The 22,694-nt window shown below is 46.0% G+C and overlaps 1 protein-coding gene and 1 long non-coding RNA gene across 3 annotated transcripts in view; one reads left to right on the top strand and one right to left on the bottom strand.

Annotated features, from left to right (window-relative positions):
* LOC149918331 (kyphoscoliosis peptidase-like) overlaps positions 1–12,968 on the bottom strand; it is a 19,922-nt gene extending 6,954 nt beyond the window's left edge. The window contains exons 1-6 of the mRNA XM_090139910.1: positions 12,790–12,968; positions 9,595–10,266; positions 7,118–7,235; positions 6,303–6,420; positions 5,588–5,779; positions 4,252–4,442 (exon numbers count right to left, since the gene is read on the bottom strand). Of these exons, the coding sequence (XP_089996036.1) occupies positions 4,252–4,442; positions 5,588–5,779; positions 6,303–6,420; positions 7,118–7,235; positions 9,595–10,230 (1,255 nt within the window). The 5' untranslated portion in view covers positions 10,231–10,266; positions 12,790–12,968. The remainder of the gene's footprint in view (positions 1–4,251; positions 4,443–5,587; positions 5,780–6,302; positions 6,421–7,117; positions 7,236–9,594; positions 10,267–12,789) is intronic.
* The window catches only part of LOC116225998 (uncharacterized), a 25,023-nt gene extending 2,329 nt beyond the window's left edge, over positions 1–22,694 (top strand). For both annotated transcript variants that reach the window (XR_016466257.1, XR_016466256.1), the window contains 9 exons: positions 46–393; positions 5,380–5,473; positions 5,622–6,457; positions 7,028–7,253; positions 15,537–15,712; positions 15,895–15,965; positions 18,926–19,063; positions 20,079–20,281; positions 20,850–22,694. This is a non-coding gene — a long non-coding RNA (uncharacterized LOC116225998). The remainder of the gene's footprint in view (positions 1–45; positions 394–5,379; positions 5,474–5,621; positions 6,458–7,027; positions 7,254–15,536; positions 15,713–15,894; positions 15,966–18,925; positions 19,064–20,078; positions 20,282–20,849) is intronic.

Genomic DNA, 22,694 nt, shown 5'->3' with positions numbered 1-22,694 from the left:
CCCCCCCCCGTTTGTATCTGGATTTTTTCATTGTTTGCCCCACAGATCTTTCTTGGTAGGTTGAAACAGAGACGTGAAAAGAATGGGAAGGCTGGGTTTTATTTGTGCCTTGCCTGGTGAAGCTGTGACTTGGCTCACACAGTAAGTGCAAACAATTCTCTCCTGGCAAGCGTTCAGTGGAGACATTACTGATGACAGACTTTATTAACTGCAGGTTTTCTTGTTATTAAATTCCCTCTATGCTAGTTTCCGAAGCTGCTGGCCTGGCCGGCTGCATCATATTAGAATCTTTAGGAAGAAAGAAAAGAACAGAACATTGTATGCAGCGGAGCCAGCGATGATGAGATAGGGAAGCCAGCAATGCGCTTTGCTTTGGAAAGGGGACTCAAAGAGGTAATTAATGGCTACGTTTAAAACAAACATTAGTTTGTTTTATTGGGTTAATTCAAACCATCAGCCAAAGATTCCTGGTCTTTAGGGAGGCCAGGTGAAGCTGGGGGGTGGGTTCCCATGTCAGCACCAGCAGCATCGCAGGAGGCCAATGTATGTTGCGTTAATTGTTTGGGGGAAAAAACACCATTGAAGTACAGGCATGTTTCTAATTTCTCAAAGTTCTGTCTAAAAGTCTTCCCTGCCCCCTCCCACTCTAGCTATTTGTATCTACAGCACGCCACCAACGACTGCCTTTCTGTATGCAAAAGTTTTACAAAGCTTTAATTCCATAGTACCAAATGGCATCTAGGTCTCCAGTTTAGGATGAGAGGTGATGGCCTTAAGTTGTGCCAGGGTTGGGTATTAGGAAAAATCTCTTCTCCAAAAGAATGGATTGACACAGCTGCCCAAGGAGTGGTGGAGTCACTGTCCCTGGAGGTGTTCCAGAACCATGGAGATGTGATCAGTGGGCATGGTGGGATGGGTTGGGGTTGGACTTGGGGATCTTAGTTGTCTTTTCTGACCTTAATGATTCTATGGTTTTACCAACTCAAAAGGTTCAAATCACAGTACCAATTAAAGGGGCTGAGTTTACTGTGTCTGGATGCCAGGTATTTCCTGAAAATCAGGTCTTGTTGCAAGGTGTTCCCCTTCCAGATCCCATCAGATAGTGGTTTGTGGGAGGAATCCTGGCTGAAAGCTTTTCAGCATTTCACAGAGATGGGAGCTGCTCATATGTAATAAAGCAGGAATTGATCTACAGTAGCTAAAAAGGGAAAATAGGTTTTACACCAAAGATCTTTCTTTAGCATTCTTGTACTCAGATTGTCTTGAATGTTTAAGATGCTGGTTTCCTTCCATTGACCTAGATCAATGTAATCATAATTTCGCATCAACAAAAGCAGACCTCTGCCTTGGTTTGCAATCTGGGTTTGTAGTTTGGTGTTCTAAACACACTTCTGATATGGCTCAGGATGTTGAAGCTAATGATGGTGGTTAAACTGTTCAAGTTAGGCCTTAGGCCCAGGAAAGCTGTTCCCTCCACAAGATGAAAAAAATCACTGGGGGAAAAAAAAGGGTTGGCAGTTTTTTAATGTTCTAATGGGAAAATCTCATTTCGTCTCAGTTGTAGAGGAAAAAAGAAAAACTGTGTCTATAGCCCAGGTCAGCCAGTGAGTCCTATGGTTGGGGGGCAGGATTTCCAAGGGATGTAGAGCAGTGGTGTGCTGGAAGGTGCTTTACTTTCTGCCCTTAAATATTCTTCCCAGGAAATTTTAGTTCATGGCATCTAGAGGGTCAGCAAGGGCCAAAGCCCTCAGCTACTGCTAGGCTCCATTCCTATGTCTTTTGGCTATGAAGAATTGAAGAAAGGGAGGAGAGAGAATAACAAAATACTTATTTTTCCTCATTCTTCCCCTTGGGCTTTTTTACCACAGTTAATGATATTTGGTGAGAGTCCACGTTCTGCAATTTATCACTTTGGCATGCAGATCAAGGGACTGGTTGGGCTGTTGATCTCCTGTTTTTCCTCTGAGGCTACAATCTTTGTGTTACTTGGTTGTGTGCCTTGGAGCTCCCTCGTGGCTGGGACTTGAAAGGGGTTTTTCAGCCTCTCCATCCTTCCATTTAGAATCATAGGGTCACCAATGCTGGAAAAGACCTCCAAGATCATCCTGTCCAACTATCTACCTACCACCAGTATTTCCCACTAAACCGTGTCCCTCAGTACAACTAAATGTTTCTTGAACACCTCCAGGGTCGGTGATTCCACCACCTTCCTGAGCAGCCCATTCCAGCACCTGATCACTCTTTCAGAGAAGTTTTCCCTAAAGTCCAACCTAAACCTCCCCTGGTGCAATTTGAGGCCATTTCCTCTAGTCCTATTGCTAGTTATATGGGAGCAGAGGTTGACCCCCTCCCCTCAGGTAGTTGTAGGCAGCCATAAGGTCTTCCCTGGGCCTCCTCTGCTCCAGACTAAATAATCTCAGTTCCTTCAGCCATTCCCCTTAAGGCTTGTTCTGCAGACCCCTCACAGCTTTGTTGCCCTTCTCTGGACACGCTCCAGGGCCTCAGTGTCTTTCCTGTAGTGAAGGGCCCAACACTGAACACAGTACTCGAGGTGCAGCCTCACCAGTGCTGAGTAAAGAGGGATGATTACCATCCTGCTCTTGCTAGCATCACTATTTCTGATACAAGCCGGGATGCCATTGGCCTTCTTGGCCACTTGGGCACTCTGCTGGCTCATGTTCAGCCAAGCATTGACTAACACCCCTGAATCGTTTTCCTCCATGCAACTTTCCAACCACCCTGCCCCAAGTCTATAATATTGTCTGAGGTTGTTATAGGCAAAGTGCAAGAACTGCCACTTGGTCTTGTTGAACCTCATCCCATTGGCCTCAGCACAGTCTGTCCAGATCCTTCTGAAGGGCCTTCTTACCCCCAGACAGATTGACACTACCTCCCAACTTGATGTCATCTGCAAAGTTACTGAGGGTGCATTCAACGCCCTCATCCAGGTCATCAATAAAAATATTGAAGAGGACTTTTCTGGCACTGAGGTCAGGCTAACAGGCCTGTAGTTCCCAAGATCCTCCTTACCACCTTTCTCATAGATCAGAGTCACACTGGCAAGCCTACAATCGTAGAATCATAGGATGGCTTGGGTTGAAAAGGACCACAGTGAGCATCCAGTTTCAACCCCCTGCTACGTGCAGGGTCACCAACCAGCAGACCAGGCTGCCCAGAGCCACATCCAGCCTGGCCTTGAATGCCTGCAGGGATGGGGCATCCACAACCTCCTTGGGCAACCTGTTCCAATCCTCTGAATCCTTGCCACTTGACCAGGAATGCTGATAGATGATGGAAAGTGGCTTTCCACACTGGGCTGTATGGCCCTTGGTAGAAAAAGACTAAGTCCCTTCCCTGGCATGCTCTGAGCTTCTGCAGTGGAGAGGCACCATAAGTCCTCTGCACAAAGCTATCACCAAGCTCTCAACTATTCCCAGTTTCACTGGATTTGTGCAGGCCTCTTGCTGCTCCAAAGGTAGCAACAGCCCATTTCAGCAATGTCCAGTGTCCTGGAAATATTGGAGGATTTTCTCTCCTGGGTAAGTAATAAATCCTCCCAGTCAAAATCCTCCTGGTGGGCCTTGCTGTACATTCATTTTCTGTAAGCCTGACTACAATCTGAGATAGCTTTATCTCCTGTCTGGCTCTGCTGATAAACTAAACTGCAGGAGAAATCTATACGCACATGAAACCATCCAGGGCAATAGATGTACAAAACGTGTCCAAAAAAAATGCATGTATCTATCACGATGCATCTGACCTGAAAAAATTGTCAGAAAACTACAATCAAGGAAAAACAACTCCACCTCCCTTTCAGAATGTGGGACGTGACTGTTTCAGGCCATGTTTTGTCTGGGAGTGTCCCTCCCCATCTGGTGAACACAATGAGGATTGTGTCTCAGGTATCTTGAAACTATTTTGCTACTGTTGGCCAATTTAGAGGGGAAAAGCCATGCACAAAAGGGTCTAAGTGATTTGGCTCCATTAGCTATGATTTATGAATCCTAATTCCCAGTTTTCTAATCGCAGGATCACACAATGGCCATGACTCCAGAAATTGCTTAAATATGTTCCTCTGCTCTACTGGATGTTAAACGTGCTTAAAAATAGATCGTAGAATGGCTTGAATTGGAAGGGACCTCAAAGATCAACAGGTGGTCCATTTTTGAATGAGGAACATCCTCAATTTGGGCTTCTTAAAAGCAAGCTAGGTTTTATATTACTTGGATTTACCCTTTGCTTTGTGTTTACCTGCTCTGAGGAGGGAAGTGTTCGGAGAAAGGAGGCAGAGCTGAAGTCTGAAAAATTCTGAAGTTTTGAACACTCTCTGCTCAAAGTCCTCCCATGAGATGGGGGGCTGCAGGAGCTGCCACGCGGGGTCTTCTGGCCAGTGGGTCTCAATGAAGTGCTCAGGGTCGGTGAGGAAGAAGAAATCATCATGCCTGCAAGGGGAGAGAAAAGGATGTCATGGAGGGAGCAAGAAAACACTTTGCATCCAGGGCACTGATAATGATGTACCTCTGTATGAGAAGTGAGGTTCCCCCACACCATCAGAGTGGAACCAACATCAGGAAGGGCCAAGCTTTTGTTTAGGCTTTCCAGATTAACTGTGTTACAGTACTTAGTAATTTTGCTTTCCACGTACCCAGTCCTGTGACCTCTTCCAAGAGTTTACCCATCTTTTGTTTTGTTTAGAAGAAAAAACGCATCACAATTTGAACGTGCTCAACCTGACCTTCTGGGTACCACCTCTGCTTAGGTATCTGTTGAGTGAGTCAACCTTCACCCTTGTGTTGGGTTTGTGGTGGGAAGCCTTGTTGTGTCTGTTGATCTGATGGTTCTGAGAACACTGACATTCACCCTGCCCAGCCAGATCCAGGACCAGATCCCCGAGGGGATGGACCCACAAGAAGCTGTTATCTCTGCCTGTTGCCATAGGTGATGTTTTAGTCTGCTTCTGCTCAGTTAAAAGCAGCCCATACTCCCTGGCGTTATAAACTGTTCTCAGCAAGATAATTACCTACTAGAAATTCCACAATTATTTCATTATGCATTATTAGGGAGAAAAAAAAAGAATTAAAAATGTCAATCCCATAATGTAGTTAATGGAAATTATTAAATTGTATAAATAACCTCTGTGAGAGTCATTATTGGCTTAGCATGGGCTAAGAAATCTCAAGTAATTATGTGTGGAGCCACATCAGACCAAAGTTTCTGTAAAAACAAGGATTTGTTATGTCAAAAGTGACGCTGGCCACAAATAAAATAAGTTGGTGGGGAGTGGAGGTGGTTATCATCCGAGAAGTTGCCACTACAGCTCAGGGAGTAAGGATTTGGATGTAGTAGGTGTTTATGTGTAGACTGTCTATTTTTGCACAGGGTTCCCGAGCAACCACTGTGGTTAAAAGTGGACCATCTGCAAGCAGTATCTGGGGATGCACCTGAAATGAGAGCTCAAGACCTGGCAAATCTGGTAAGTAAGTGTCTACCAGAAGGCTTGGGATGGCCATTTCTGAGGTCAGGTTGAGCCTTGCCCACTTGTGTTGAGAAACATGTCTCCAGAGGTGATGGGATGAGGTTGTCTCACCTGGGCACAAACAACCTGTTCTCTGTGTCCACAGTGCCTGCACCCCAGCAGGCATCCAGGAGCCACCACTGTCCTTCCAGCTGCACTGCGTTCCACATGTGGCTGCTCTTCTGCTGCTGGCACCACTGACCTCCACGGGCACACGGGCCTCGGCTGAACCCTGGGATCTCCACGCTGCTCAGACCTGCCTCCCTGCCATGGGGAGACAACAGGGAGAGGTAACAACACACCAAACACTGCTTGGTACCTGCTTTTTGGAAACCAGCCCAACCTCTGTGGTAAGTACAGCCTCCTTAAAGCCAAGGCCCTGCTCCGCTTGTGCCAGATGTTGGCCAACTTCAACAACCCCCCTGCTCGCTCCAAACCCTCGTTCCTCGTATCTTTGATTGTGGTTGATTTGCCAAACTCGTATCTGCTCTTCCACCCAAGCAGAAAAGAAGGGAGGCAACTTCTGTGCCCAAAGACATGGTGGGGAAATGGTTTCAGCATCTGCTGGAGTTCAAAAGTATCTGAATAGTGCTCTCAGATACATGGACTGATTTTTGGGGGGTCCTGTGTGGAGCCAGGGGTTAGACACAGTGATCCTTACTGGTTCCTCCCAACTTGGGATACTCTATGATTCTATGCCGGTTGTGGGGTAGCACCCATCCTATCTTAATGTTCCCTTCTCATATCTTCAAGGCAGCAGGAGGAGAAAGCCCAAGGCGAGTTTTACCTGCACATTTCCCAGCATAAATGAGCATATCCAGAACACACGGCTCTCCCCGTCTGCAGGACCTGCTCTGGCATGTGGATCTTCTGAGAGAACCCCAGGAAGCCATCCACATCATATTCTAGGAAAGGGAGAATACCACCCAATTTCAGGCTAACGTAAGGATTTATTATTTCCAAAACGATCCCATGCCTTCTCCTGCCCAACCCTGTTTCTCTGTCTATCCTCCCTGGAAGCCATGACAGCTCTTGTCCAATCATTATTCAAGAGTTTGACAATTCCCCATATGTGCAAAGAATTGCTAAAGCCTTGGGGGAATTGGGTTCTCAGCACATGTAAATAGTGGTTGAGCCATTCAAGTGAGGTACAGTGACAGTCATATTGTCTTGCACACATGGATGTAGTAGGGTAAAGTAGCACGAAGTGACTGCATTGTGCAGAGATCCCGGTGTCCCCAGATGACTGCTAGAGGCATAGCTCAGTTTCCTTGAATTTGCACCATGCACGCATTGGGAAAATGCCCTCCAATGCATTGAAACTGAGAGCCTTACTGGTTTCTCTTTGGATTTGGGGCTCACACGGTGGGTTGTGCCTTAAAGCAGGTGTCATTTTCAGCATGGAGGCGCTCAGTTTGCAACCAGTCCCCATCCCAGGCACCTTCCCAAAGTTGAGAGGGGAATATTTCAATTTGTGTTTGCAAGAAGAACACTGTAGAATCTATTCTGCAGGACACGAAGAGCCAAAATCCAGGAGGTTGCATTGAAGGAAAGGGCTCTCAGCCCCACCACATGACTGTGAAACAGTGGGACCAGACTTACCAATGTTATGGCAAAGCCAGAACCATATGGCCCGCACCATCTCCAGTTTGCTCTGGGATTTGGCAGTGATCAGGGGAACGATGGCCTGGACCGACATCTTGGTGTGCCCCGATTTCAGCTGCAATGGAGAGGACAGGTGAGATGAAGGCACTCTTGGTGTCGTAACTGCATGGGTCAGTGACTGCTGACACGATGGGCTTGCAGGAAGGAAAAGGTACATCACAAAAACCCTGAAGCTTCACTTCTCTCCCTCTAGAACTGGAAATCCAAAAACATGGTTTATGGTAGAACATGTCTCCATTTTCCTACGTTTGATCTTAAGGACTGGAATTGCTGTTTGGTGGAAATGAAGGTTTCCCATTTCTTTGCCCAGAGAGTCTTGTGGTAGATATCTCTCTTGGTGTAAATGGTGTAAATCTGCAACATATAACTGGGGGAAGTGTGTTTCCAGCCCCACACCAAATAATGTCTCAGTGCGTTGTCCCTGGAGGTGTTTAAGAACCATGGAGATGTGGCACTGAGGGATGTGGTCAGTGGGTATGGTGGGGGTGGGCTGGGGTTGGGGATCTTAGAGGTCTTTTCCAACCTGTATGATTCTATGAGTCTATTTGTGCAGAAGAGAAGCATCCATGTGGCTCAGATCCTCTTCTTGACACTGTGAAAGCAGTCAAACTCATGCTCCAAAATGGGTGGAAGGAATTGCTTCTACCACTACAATTTCACCTATTTCTTAATCCAAAGAAAGCTTTTCTGCCCCTTTCCTCCCATTCACTCATCCACATTCCTGGGCTCTTCCCTCTTTTGTGCTAGCACAAATATTTTTAGCAATAGATTTTTCTTCCACTGGCTATATTTAGTCCAGCTCAATTCTACAACCTCCTGCCCCTGCTGTTTCATTCCTCAATGACTTTCCTGCCCTAACCAAAGCTGGAAATCTCTTTTTTTTTTTTTTTTTTTTTGCGTATGGGAAATGTAGCATTTGTAACAGCTGAATATTTTCCTTGTGATGCTGAGTTTAAAAATGAAGATGTGACTAGAGAGCAATTATTTTAAAATGATGGTGCTCTTGCTGTTCCCTTGCATTTCCATTATGATGTTGTCATGATTGTGCAGCTGCTGGGCAAACAAGTAATGATAATTACTCCCAAGGAAGAAGAAAAAAGTACTCATCCATTAGATACCTAGCTACTTGCTTCCCTGCTGGCACATCTTGGTGCAAAATTCAGTCTATGAAACTCTGTTTCAATCAGAAATAGCAAACTTAGGTCCTAGATTGAGAGTTACAACATCCCCAGGTGATCCTGGTCCTGAATACTCCTAGGACTCCTGAAGAATGGGTCAGAGCATCTCAGTTCACGAGAACTGCTGGCTCTACAGAGATATGTGGAGCAGGAACTGATGTGGGTTCATGCAAACAGTCTCCAAGCTATTAGTAGGTGTCCAGAAAAGGGGTTCAGCTCTGCACCTATACTGCCCAGGGTGTTCCATCAAACAGATGCATGGGAGAGAGGGGAAAATCCTACATTCCCAGGGCACCACCAGCAAAACAGCATCTGCCACCAGAGATGCAATACTCAGTGAGCTGCTCTGTTGCTGGTCTTGGCACATGTAAATCCCATGTAGGGGAAAAAGGCCAGGTGCATCAGATTTTAATTCAGCAAGAACCTTGGATAAACAGGGAAACAAACTGTTCCCACTGCCTTACAGGTATTTTCAGTTGGTTATTATCCTCTCTCCCTTCTCTTCCAGCTCCCTCTCCCTCTCTTTTCCTCTTAATAGACTTGGTAGACTCTGAACCACAACAGCATCCTTCTTCCCAAGGGATATTAGCCTCGGGCTAGGTAGAAATTGCAAGTTTCAACTCTAACGAAGAGCACAATTATTCCTTGTACCTCTTCACTCTCACTAATGAGCTGACGTGTAAGCTGTGAGTTCACTGCCCAGACAAATCGTGCTGTCCCTGGGGGAGAAATTGCAGCAGCAGCGTGTGGTTCAGGTAACGGGAATTAAGAATTTGATGCTCTCCTTATGGGCTCCCAAGCACCCGGAAAGGGGGAACATCATATAGCAGGGCACAGACTGAGATGAGGACACAACTGAAGCCTTCTGCTTAAGAAAAGACTCAGGCTGCCACAGATATAAAGAGATTGCTGGATACAGCTTTACTGTGGCTGTTGTTGGCTGTGTGTGTTTTTCTATTCACTCTGGTCACTGGCTCCTATCTAGCTAAACACAGCCTATCCTGCCTTGGGGTATCCTGTGGCTCCTTTCTCTCCCCATTGAACCCTTCCAGAAGGGTTTCCAGGTAGAATCTTAATACAATCCTGCTTGATGTCCTGGCACAGAGACCTTTGGCCACAGTTAGGGTAATTTCACCCTCCAGGTTCTTGAGGTCACTAGGCACCATCTTGTCATCAGAACAGACACTAAAAGTTGAATATTAGAGCATGGATCTGCTGAGGGTCTGCAGGACCTACCTGCTGGCTCACATGGAGGACGTGAGAGTCTATATGGCTGAAAACTTTCGTGTCAGAGAAGAGATCTCTCCTGGTCTTTCTTTGGGGTTTTTCAGTCTGATTCTCTTTTAAGCTGAATCCTTCCTGGGGAAGGAGAGCTGGAGAGGAATTTCCTGCAGTCACAGATGACTTCTGCAGCAGCTTTGGGAAGGTGCTGCTCCTTTTGCTGCTGTTGCTAACTTTGTTGGCCCAAAACAAGAAAACATCCTTGGATGGGGAATCTTTGGGCTCATTTCTCACTTTTTGCACAGCTGAGGCTTTCTTTAATACCCCATCCTTGTTTCTGTTTGCATTGCTGTCCTGGTGGGGGATTTTCTCTGAGCTATTGTGGTTGATCTCTTCAGAAACACGTCCCAGGCTAAAGCTGCCATTACAGACATCTGACATCTGAGCTCCTCTCTGACCAGGCGAGACGTCATCTGCCTGGGATGGCATCGTGTTGTCTTCATGGTTCTTAGGATGGACCCATTTTGATGTAATTTGTGTGGGTTGTTTTTCGTGATGGTCCCCATTCCTGGAGTGTGGGGAGAGAATCAGCTCTCTGGCTTTGATGACGTGGGTTTTGGATGGCTTGGATCCATCAGGGCTGGTCTTCATTCGTGCAGTGGGTAAAGGAGGAAGAAATCACAAAGTCTGTGGATGGAAAAGCAGATGAGTTTTTTTTTTACAAAAGAAGCCCACCAGTCAGTATGGTTGGTTGGTTACAGTGAATGGGGCTAATGGGAGTTAGCCAAAAGTAGAATCATAGAATTATAGAATCGATTGAATTGGAAGGGACATTCAAAGCCCAGCTCAGACTGATCACATAGCATTTCTCCTTGCCCCCAGAAGCAGGAATCAAGGAGAGCAAGGAGTTCATGTAATTAGTGTTTCAGTGCTCCAAAGAAGTTCATCTTTCAGCACATCTTTCCTTTTCCCCAACCTCCCACCCAAAGTGTTTTTTTTATTTGCTGGGGTTTGCTTCTGCCATCCAGGGCCTGCAGAAATACTGTCACCCTTTACTTTATCACTTTGCACTTGAAATGCAGCTGAGACGAGTGAGAAGCCTGCAGGAGAAAACAGGTGACAAAGTGGGAGGTGGAATCCAGAACTGATGGGGTTATTGGGTTAAAGCTGTGGGCTGAGCCAGCTCTCACGTGCTCTCAATGTTTGCACAGCGCTCTCTGGTTTTATCTTGGTTTAGCTCCCATTCGCTGTTGTTGTTTTTAATCATGAAATGACTGTTTGTGCCATGCAAATAGCAGAGCCTGCTGTGAGCCACTTAGTGTCGTCCAGAACTGTCACTCTTCACATCCAGCCTCTCCCACGCTGGCTTTTCAACATCTGTGCCAGGCGCTGGCCTCGCTCTTCCAGGAAAGCGAGATGTCACTCATCCCTGATTATCCTCTCTCTGCTTGGGATCAGGCTTGTGAGGGTAGGACAGCCTCATCCAGATGGGATAACACTCCATGCTCACCAATTATAGGCTGCTCAGGGAGGTGGGGGGGTCACCATCCCTGGAGGTGTTCCAGAACCGTGGAGATGTGGCACTGAGGGATGTGGTCAGTGGGCATGGTGGGATGGGTTGGGGTTGAATGTGGTGATCTTGGAAACCTTCTCCAACCTTAATGAGTCTATGAGTCTATCCTTTTTCTTTCTTTCTTTCTTTTTTTCTTTGCCATTAATGCATGTATTTATTAAGACCATATAAACAACAGCAATGGGTTAATTCAGTGCTGGATGCTCAAAACCATAGGTTGCCCCAGTGGGATGCTGTACCCTAGGGAGATCCTCCATGCCCTGAGAATGAGATATTTGTCTTTGCAGGGCTGCTGTGGGGTTTCTGTACTACCTGTTGAGGTTGTACATTCCCTATTTACTCCCAGTCCACAGAGACAAACTGTTAGTGCCCAGCTGTTGACACATTCGAGTTGTCCTTGTGCATGCGCAGACACCCGCTGTCACAGGCACAAAGGCATTTCACCTGCCACTTTTTAAGTGAGCAACAAGAGGCCACTTCTGAGCCCTTCATGGCCATTACCTGACATGAACCAGCACTGACCAACTCAAGAAATAAATCCCAGCAGGCCCTGGGATTTACAGCCTTTCTCTACTTGCTTTGGCACGGCTTGGAGACTGGTTGGTTTGCTAAGCCTCAGTTTTGCCCCAACCCTTCTTTCTCACTCTGTGCACACCTCCCTGTGATGCCTTCATGTTTGGGATGGGAATCAAGAGGGGCTGCAGTGCACGACCACTCAGAAATAGCAGAATGGCCCATAGGACTGAAGATGGACCTACCCACGTGCTCAGTCTTATTTTAAAATGTCAGAGAACTTTCACTGGGGATGAAAACAAGCATTTTATTTCAATTCTGTATCACTCATATATTTAGGGCTTTAAAAGAAATTTAAGTGAAAGCATCACTTTGACATCTCTGAAGTTTTCTCTCTCCTTGCCTTAAATGGATCCTTCTGACAGCCCATCTCAGAAATCCCCAAATCATTGCTTATTGGAAGCTGGAGAAGGGAAGAATAGAGGACTGCTGCTTTCTTACTTTTCCCCCCCAAACTTCATCCAGCATTCCCCCAGTGATGCCACCACATTAACCCATGAAACGCCAGCTTTAGAGGTGCTGTTTCATTCCCGAGTTGCTGCTGCAGGGGGGCAACAAGAGCAATCTGCTCTGATTTGAATGGGAGAAGAACTCCGGGGACGGTTGTGCTATCAGCAGGCTCTCAACTTTGTTCCTGGACTGCCCTGACCATAAGTGTGACTCTAAAGCATCGCCTTATCACAGGCTGCTCTGTGCAGTTTCGATGTCAGGAGGATGGAAATTTGCAACCGTGGCAGCTTAGAGATATCATGGGTCAAATAGAAAATCTCCACAATAGGAGCAAAGAAAGGCTGCCCAACATCTCTGCAGCATTCTCCTATAGGAAATAGCCTGGTAGGGCATGCAGAGGGAATGGAGAATGCCATGGGTTGGGGGGAGGAGGAGATGGTGGTCAGGGGATGGGAAGAATCAGAGGGGACAGAAGAGAAAAGCCATGCTGGATCCCATCCCCATCAGGTGGGGACATGGCATGTGAGGAAATGGATGGGGGAAAGAGAACTTGTGCAGAAGAATGGCAAAAAAAAGATGGGAAATAACCCCAAAATGGGGCTGATTCTACTCACCCTGCTCACGACCCGGCTGCAGCTCCCCACTGCTTGCAGAAGGCAGGCAGCTCCCAGCAGCCCCATCCCTTATATACACGTGCCAGGACAGGGATGGCTCTGTTTTTTGCACCTTGCTCATATCAAGAAGGCTAAAAATACTATAAAGAGCCAGCAAGCAAGCTAAGGTTGCTGCCTCCAACCAAAGCCTGGCACTTCTGCAATGTATGGGCTGGAGTGTATTTGCAGGGAGATAGGAGAGAGGGAATAGACTTTCTCTTATCAACATCCAAGCTTTGGCAGGGCAGTGGGGACTGACTGCCTGCCAGCTCTTGCAGCTGCCCGTAGGTTCGGGTGTTGCTGCAGCCTTGTTCCTATTCTGGGCATCTTTTCCTACTCTGTAGGTTTTTTACATAACTTGGTACGTTGGGAAATCTTCAGTGCACACTGGGAATAAGAACAGCATCTCATGGAGATGAGCAATAATGTGCAGCGTGGATGTTGGAATATTGTTCTTGGTTATTATCTAGCTATGTTCCACTAAGTGGCATCGTATCCCTTGTTTCTGTCTCTCTCATCTCAGGTCCTGATATTGAAACTTTTCTTGATCAAGCAGAAAATATTAAGAGGGGAAATAGAGTTGCCAGCTGAATGGGTGCCTATTCTTGGAACAAAAATTCTCAGTATTTGGCTGAATGTGGGGAGGAAAAAAAAAAAGAGAGAGAAAAAGATTTCTTTTGGAAAAGAGGAGAGATTTTGTGTAAAATATGCCCAGATCTCAGTTCCCAAGCTCACCCCCTTTGCCTGGGGTGCAGAACCTACAGCCTCCCCGTGCATCTGTCTTCCCCTGCTCTCCCTCTTAGTATAGAATTGGTGTCATTTAGGAGGTGGCCAACCCCACACCCAGCAGTTGGAAAGCACACAACGTTTCATTTGTATGCCAGCATTGAGACCACCCTAATTTGTAGAAAATGGTTTCAAAATGGGATTTTCACAGGGAGCAGGACTTGGCACTGGGAAGCTGCAGGAGACGGTGGTGGATCTTTGGGGTAAGAGTCTGCAATGCCATAGCATAAAGATGTTTCCAGTTGCCTATGGCCATTAATTGGGTCTGCTTTGCAGTGTGACCCTCCATCCATCTCTATCCAATCCAGAGGTTACTGATGTGCTGCAGAAGTATCTAGAAGGCAAAGGATGATAATAAATGTGGCTGTGGGACTCTTGCTAGATGAGACAAGAGTGGGCACTTAGTGTTGCCTTAGATAACAATGGCCAGTCATTTATTGTCTATTTCCAGAAAGTGAATGGAAAGAGAAGCGAGATTTAGAAAGAGTTGACCTAATCAAGGCAAGGACCTAAAAATACTCTTGCAGAGAGTTGTTTTGCATGTGAAATAAAGGCAAATTTGCATCAGCCAAGCCCAGATGAGAGGCAATGGCTATAACCTTGTGTGGGTACGAGGGCTGTGTGGGTGGACAGGAGCACTTATTAAAACGCCGTGTGGAAACAGCGCAGGCACCAGATGTTCAAGAAGAAATGTCCATTCCAAATAGGGCTGTTTCTGATTAGATCTTCGTATGTGTCATGAAGAGCAGAGAACAGGTATCTATGTTGAGGTGTAGTTGTAGATGCGTGTTCATGGGCTGGGCCAAGGCAAATTTATCTATGCTGTCCTCACCGTGGTTGTGCTGCATGGTAGAGGGCTGATAAATAGTCCCATTGGGTTGGTTGTAGCCCTTGGACCACATGCATCCCTGGACAATGGCATCACTATTGGAGAACAAGGAGAAATTTCAGGTAGACAAGCACCTACCTTTCTCTAAACCGTGCACACCTCACCACAAGCAACATGGGATCAGCAGGATGGCAGCCCAGCACCGTGCATTCACAAGAGCTGGCCAAGGCATGGGATCGTGGCAGCCCTTCTGTAGCCTTCTCCTGCAGAGCGTGGTTGAGAAGTCATTTTCATTGTAATTTTTATTTTATTTGTGAAGACTTCCAGACTCAGGGAGTCTCTTGGCTGGAAAGCTGATTTGGAGGTTGGTTTTTTTTTTTATTTTTTTATTTTATAAAGTACTCAGCAGGAATCCAGAATTTAAGAGACGCAGAAGAATTGCTCACTCTTCAGATGTTGGCAGCGAGCTGCTTTTCCAGTTTATTTCCCTGGAAAGAGAGGATGAATACATGGAAATAAAGCAGAGGCTGTATTTTAAAATCCTCCAGGCCAGCACCTTCAAGTGATGCAGGTTTATGCTGGCTTCCTTATCTGGCAAACCCAACACAGAGCAGGCAGGAAAATCCACAACTGCTTTGGAAACCAGCATGATGGGGTGTGTTTGAAGGACAACACAGAATCATAGAATCATTACAATTGGAAAAGAGCTCCAACCCATCCCATCATGCCCACTGACCATGTCCCTCAGTGCCACATTTTCACAATTCTGGAGCACCTCCAGGATGGTGACCCCATCACTGGAATGACCATTAAGAACATGGGATTTAAGCATGCATGGTTGAGTTTGCCCATGTGCAGCACAAAGCTGGAGATGCTGTGGTGCAAAGGTACTTTTTAAGGGACAACAGAGAAAATAATCAGACAGGTCTGTCACCGAATTGTTTCATCTTATGTATCACTGTCTTCGAGCTTTTTCAAGTGTTTTCTTTTTAATGAACAGTGATTTTTTTCACAGGCTGAGGAAAAAAACCAAAGCTTTTGACAGTTCCTTATGCCATAATGTCTTTCCCTTTTGTTTTGCTATTCCTTTCAGGTGAACACTTGAACCAGAAATGAGTCAAAAGCACAAAATCTCCTACGGAGACTGGGCACGTTCTGCTTCATGAGCTCCCAGCACTGGCACCTCACAACAGCAAAGATGTGTTTGAGGTGACCCTAAAAGCCACCGCCTCCTGGCACCAATCTGTCTCAAAATCCTTTGAAGCTCGGGTAAGTATTTAACTGACATCACTGAGTTGGATCTGGTATTATTGTGCTGGAAATGTCAGGTTTCTGCAAAATGAAGGTGGGTTTGTGTTGGGGTGGAGTGGGGAAACACAGCCAAAAATTAGAGTGCACACTGTCTTAGTTGCATTTCCACACTTGGCTACCCTGCTGCATATCTTCCACAGGGAGGTGGTGGAGTCACCATCCCTGGAGGTGTCCAAAAACTGTGGAGATGGAGCACTGATGGATGTGGTCGGTGAGCACAGTGGGTTGGGTTGGACTTAGACTCAGGGATCTTAGAGCTCTTTTCCAACCTCAATGATTCCATGATCTTACCATGAGCTCACTGTGGTCCCTTGTAGTGTTTCCTGAAAATCTGGGAATACAGCAGTAAGATCATTTTGGATGTTAGTTATCTAGCTTGGGATGTAGAAAGTCACCACAGAACCACAGAATAACCTTGAGTATGAAGGGACCTATGGGCATCATTGAGTCCAACCCCTGCCTAACCATGGGTCAACTGATACACAGGGAGATGCTAAGGTTGCCTGCAGGTCTACCAGAAACAAACTGACCACACTTCTACGTGCAGAGAGACATAATTCCCCAAGGTGTATAACGGCAAATAAGCATCCCAGCTGCACAGGCAGTGCTCACCATGTCATGTCTTCTAATCCTCCACTGCTTCTTGACTGCTTTTCACTTATTGTAGTCATGTCTGAGATGGAGCGAGCAGTGCAGGCTGTTAGAAGAAGTGTACTTCCAGAAATACGTTGCTTTTGTTTATTTTCACTCATCCCTGCTTTGCAAGGATGGAGTGTGTGGGGAGGACAAATGATCTGTCCTTGCAGATTTAAATAGAGGAAGAAAATAAATGGTATTTGAATATATGGTCTTGCTTGAAAATGAGAAAAAAATGGATTTTGAGCTGAGAGATGGCTTTGCAAGGAAAATGCCTGGTTGCCAGACTCTGGCACATCCTTCAGCCAGAAGAAAGCTCTGAGATGAGTTCCCACCCCACCTCCAGGAGTTTCAAGGTGCAATTCACCTTCTGCAGGAGTTTGCACGTTGGTATGGCAATTGGTTTGACTTTGTTTGCTTCGTGGCCTGGTGGTCCCAAAATAACAGAGAAGGAACCACGGATGCCATCTATTGGAGACGTGTAGGAAGGGAGAAGACAGGCTTGTCTTCATTTGCGTGGGTGATATGCTACTGCAAACAGACTGGTGGTTACAGCTCAGTACTTCCATCTCGAGTGGGTAGGTGACAAAAGTGCCTTGTCTCTACCTCACAGCAATAAGGCAAAGGGTACAGCCTGCAGTATGGGATGTTCGATGTAAACATTGTCTAGTCAAAACCTCATGGGGAGTGGGGCAATAAAACAGGACAATTTCTTGACAGTGAGTGGTTTGCTGATGTCTGGGCAAAGGCAAAGGGTGAAGGCCGTGGTGGTTGAACTCACACATCAGTTTTGGAGCTGTGAAAACAGAGATTTGCTTCTTTCCTGGTTTGGGGGACCAAGGCAGCACATACAAATTAAAGAATTGTGGAATCATAGAATGGCTTGGGTTGGAAGGGACCTCAAAGATCATGGGCAAGGTTGCCAATCACTAAATCAGGCATCAGCTCAGGCTGCCTAGGTCCCCATCCATGGCCTTGGGCACCTCCAGGAATGGGGCATCCACAACACCTCTGGGCAGCAGTGCTGGAGCCTCACCACCCCTTTTGCTGTTGGACTGAGATTCAGGACTGAGATGCGTCCGCAATAATGTTCACATGGTGGCAATGCTGTTATCATAGTTCTTATTCTTCACGAATTTCCACAGGCTCACTGAACACCATTGTAAACTGCAGGATCCCTGGAGAACATGAAAATTAACTGCAGTTACCAGTGGGCAAAACCCAGAAATTCCTTTTTGCTGAAATGTCCAATTCTGTGGAAAACAGTGATGCAGAATTACAGACTTTTAGAAAAATAGGAATCCTGAAAAAAAAAAAAAAAGTTCAGAAATTATCCTTCTTGGCTCCTTTAAAGCTGTCTGGGTGTTAAGCTTCTCTAAGAGAGATCAGCTTCTCTCTTTCTTTTAATTTACACTCAATGCTACTCTAATTAGCATTGAGTGAAACAGCTTCTTTTACCATCTAATCCATTGTGTCAAACAATTCCCTTCCAGCAGCGAGACACCCCTCAGACGAGCAGATCAGACGTTTCATTTGAGCAGGAGCTGCTCTCAATATTGCAGAAAACTGATCGCAGGCCTGAATAAAAGGAGACAAAATACGGAGCCGAACAGTCAGGCAGGCAGGAGAAACCCAATCACCCAACCTTTTTCCCAGAGAGACCATTCGATGCATTTTTATTCCTTTTCTAGCAAATTAATTGATTTTTTTTATTATTATTATTATTATTTTTCTTTTCCAAGAGAAATTTCAGTTTTGCTGAAAGGTTTTATTTCTGAGCAGCTGATGCCCAACTGGGAAGCTCTTTGCAGTGGAGCACAGTGCAGCCCCAGAAGATGGAGAGCACAGTCAGTTTTCTGCCTGTTTTACAGACCAGACGGTGTGACTACCCTTAATTTTTCTCCATGCTTCATGGTCTGGTGGTTGGCGACCTTGTAAAAGACATAGCAGGGGGTTTGAAACTAGATGATCACTGTGGTCCTTTTCAACCCAGGCCATTCTATGATCACTGACTCATAGGAGCTGCAATTCCTTCTGTGGAGCATGAGCTCCCTAGTAAATTCAATACAACAATCTAAAAGAAAAAAATCCCATTTTAAGTTTAAACATAACCGAAGATTAAAGCAAGAGCGACTTATGAACAATATAGCATTCTTCCTTCTGAGCAAGCAAACAATTGGAGACTCCAAGGATATTCCTGATTTAGGTAAACCATGGCTCTCCAAGCCTTGCATGCTGTCCCTAATGGGACAGTAGCACCATCCTTAGAGGGACGCAGTTGTGAAAAATGTCTAAAATAGGATAATACAGTGTTGAAGCACTGACTGTGATGGTGTGCTTGCTGCAGTGGACCCGGACACCTGCTGGGCTTTGGGGGTAGGATTTGAAGCTTGGTGTCCAGTGAGTGGCTCCAGCAGTAGAGGTGATCAAGGGCTGAGCTGGGAGGGCAGCCTTCGCTTCTGCCTTGGATCAAAAGTGCTCCCATAGCATGATAACCATTTATTATTATTTTTTTTCAATTTTCTTTTGGGCAAGCTGAGATTTTCTAAGAAAAGAAAAGAAGACAGATTCCTGATCTACTCCAAACCTGTGCCAGTTTCTACCCACTTGTGCAAAAGATGTGGGCAGCGACGGTCAGAGGACTTGTGGGACCAGACTGAGAGTGAAAAACAGGTAGGAGGAACAGCACAGCCAGTTTACCTGGCTGGAAGTGCAACCAATTGCAGCCATCTTCACAGAATCATAAAATGGTTTGAGTTGGAAGGGACCCTTGCAGACCATCTGCTCCCACTCCCTGCACTGAACAGGGACACTCACAGCTCCATCAGTGCTCAGAGCACCATCCTGCCTAACCTGGGGTGTCTGCAGGGATGGGGCATCCACCACCTCTCTGGGCAACCTGTGCCTCGCTGCCCTTATCATAAAACACATTTTCCTTACGTCCAATCTAAATCTTCCCTCTTTTAGTTTGAAACCATTTCCCCATGTGTTATCACAACGAACTCTGCTGAAGATTTTGTCCCCTTCCTTCTTACAGATCTTTTAAAATACTGAATGGCCCCTTCAGGTCTCCCTGGAGCCTTCTCCTCTCCATGCTGCACAACCTCAGCTCTCTCAGCCTGTCCTTGCAGGGGAGGTGTTCCACCCCACAGCTCTGTGTCTCTCCCGTCCTTTATCCCCATGGACAGCTGGAGGCTGAGGACAGCAGGGTGCACACTGCACATGAATAGAGGGCAGCTCTGCACCGCTGCTAGGAGAGAAGCAAAGTCTCTATATTGTTTGACTAACAAACAGAGGAAATATCTGTAATCTCTCTTCCCTGCCACTCCTAGGGAGCTATCTTGCTGCCTTTCCTGTGGAGTCCTTTGCAGCTATTCTGCCTGTGGGAACTGCTGCCCAAAAGCATTATTTAAGCTTCAAGCAGCTCTCCTCGGGGGGTTTATAGATTCCTCTTTGGGGGCATCTGTCTCTCATAGCAGGAGGAATAAATAATAGTGATCACCAGGTGGTGTCTGCTTTGGGAGACGAGGTTGACGTGGCAGCTCCTCTCTTGCAAGAGCTCAGCTTGTAGAATCATAGAATGGCTTAGATTGGAAGAGACCTCAAAGATCATCTACTTCCAACCGCCCCACTGTGATAAAAATGAACAAATAAAAAAACAACCCATTCCTTCCTTCCTTAAAAACAGAAAGAACCAACAAAATAAAAATCCACAACCCTTGCCTAGACCCTGAACTGCACAGTTTGTTTCTGCTCAAGCTCTGCTACCAGCACCTTCTTCAGGAAGCCAGGGAAGCCTTGTTATGGGAGCTATCCATACAAACCATCTGCAGAGGAGATGATGTCCTAGGTGAAGGTGTTATTGCTGCCAGGAACTTATGGCCAAGCCAGGTAACTCAGCTTACAGAAACTCCTTACTCAGTAGAATGACATTTTTTCACATGCTCACTTACCTGCATTATAGAGATCCCATGCACCCACACTTTCTTCCATTACTTCCAAACTGTAATTTCTACTTGTTTAGAGAAACATTATGTTTCATCCCCTCGGTGCACATCCTTGTACTGTGCATAATTGCAACCCTTTTTAGCTCTTAAATTCTGGTATTTTTTTGGTCTGTGATAACGCCCTCTGCGGTGTCATTATGTCTGATATCTACAGCAATCATCAACTGCCTGCTCTTCCTTTAGTCAGAGCTATTAGATGTGTTTTGTAAGAGGGTCACAATGGGCTCCCCTTTGAACAACATTAGAAACTTTATTCCCATCCATCCGTTCCTCTCCAGGAAAACCCTCTTGTGGTCTCCATCCCGTTCTCAGCTGGATGCTTGGCTCATCTTCACAGTTTGGAAAAAAAATCCTCTTTTTCAGGGCCACATAAATAAGGTGCCAGACATGATGCTAACAAATAGTTCGCTGAGGTTTTGAGACAAAAGATCTCTTGTATTTGGCTTTCCCAGGGAAACTGCTTTTCTGAGGGGAGGAGGTATGGGAGGTGAACAGCCACAGCTGCTGTCAGGTAACGTGACAGTTTTTGAGCAACAGCCATCACAACAGAGTCCATCCTACTTGGATTTAAAGGCCATGGTGCAGATTAAAGACCCGATGGAGCTGCCTTGAAATTCTCATTCTCAGGAGAGAGAACTGCTTTGGTGCAATGCACGCAAGAATGAAATGCCATCATAGAATCATAAAGGCTGGAAAAGACCTCTCAGATCAGCAAGTCCAACCTATCCCACCATGCCCACTGACCACGTCCCTCAGAGCCACATCTCCACAGTTGTGGAACACCTCCAGGGATGGTGACCCCACCACTCTTTGGGCAGCTTTGCCACTGAAGAATTCTCACCACCTGAGAACGAGCCACAAGTTATCCATCTTTTTAGAGATCTTCCAAGGGCAGTTTTCACATGACTGGGTCTGGAACCACTGTGCCAAGTGCTGGTTTTATTGATGTGATGACAGAGATTATTCTATTCTCTGTATCATAAGCACTAAAGCTGCAGCTGCTGAGAAGAACTGCTCCAGGCTGTCTTAACAAACATCTTGGCTGGTGAATACAGAAACATAGCATCATAGAATGGTTTGGGTGGGAAGGGACCTTTAAGATCATCTGGTTCCAAACCCCCTGGTAGAGGCAGGGACATCTCATAGCCTTCTCCATCCCTGTCCTGATCCAAATTCAGCCTTAGTGATTTTTCACATGAGCCGATTTCCATTCTATTGATTGAGAGAATTAATTGTATCACCCAATTCTTCAGATTCTTCCTGCCTTGAATGAGACACTCAGAATCCTGCAGGTTTTATTGATGTCCGTTATAAATGAATTTAATGTCTATAAAACACGCACTGTAGTTTTGTATTTACAGCATCCCCACAGCATCTCAATGTTGCACAGCTGTACATAGAACACTCCTATTGCAACCTCAAAATTTAAACTGGAGTACCAGGTAAACCTTCCCACAGGGCTTAGAAGAAGAAAATATTAAATTGTGTGCATGCCAAATGCTGGTGAAATGCTTGCTGGGGTGCAAATCAATTGGTAGTGCCAGAATCCCCTTGGAAAAGGAGAGGTGAAAAGCAAGATTTAATGAATTTCTCAGAGCCCTAAATTTTCTTTAGTTGACATTTTCTCCACACTGATGGGTTTCTGTGGGCTCTTATGACAAATAACTTGACTTTTATATTAAGGAGTCTTTCAGACAGAGACAGAATTGTATTTTCTCACCCCAGTTAGAAAGGATGCAGACACTGGGATAAGAGTTCATATTTTCTATTTCTTTGGATGCTTTCCTTCCAGGGCTGGCTCCTTAACATTGCACTAACGAAGCCCACTCCCAGGCAGTATTGCCTCACCAGCCTCATTTGTGTGCTGTGAGATAAGGGAATAAAACTGGCTGGTTGTCAGATAATTAACCCACCACTGATGAATTTGTGCTGCTGGCAGAGAGGTGTTGGCACTCGCCTGGGTACCTGCTATCAACAGGAGGTGGAGGACAGAGAGGTTCTGCAACATCCATGCTACAGAGCATGCAGCCCCCAGGGGCTGTACCCTCCTGCTGACGGGCTGCTCTCAGATGCCAGTAATAAATAGTAATAAATGGGGATTTCTTTAAAAAAAAGAGGTGGGCAGAAGGAGAAAGAGGAAGGAGTAAGGGAAAAGGAAAGGAGAAATGGGGAAGGCAAAAGCAAAGGAGAAAGGGAAGGGAAGGAAAAAGGAGAGGAAATTTTAAAAGGGTAGAATTAAAAAGAAAAAAATATCAGGGAAGGGGGAAGGGAAGGGAAGGGAAGGGAAGGGAAGGGAA

This window comes from Phasianus colchicus, chromosome 4 (genome assembly GCF_987193195.1).
Source record: "Phasianus colchicus chromosome 4, bPhaCol1.hap1.1, whole genome shotgun sequence".
In the NCBI taxonomy this organism is placed as follows: Eukaryota; Metazoa; Chordata; class Aves; order Galliformes; family Phasianidae; genus Phasianus; species Phasianus colchicus.
The sequence above is the reverse complement of the archived record's forward strand: the minus strand, read 5'-3'. Positions and strand labels throughout refer to the sequence as shown.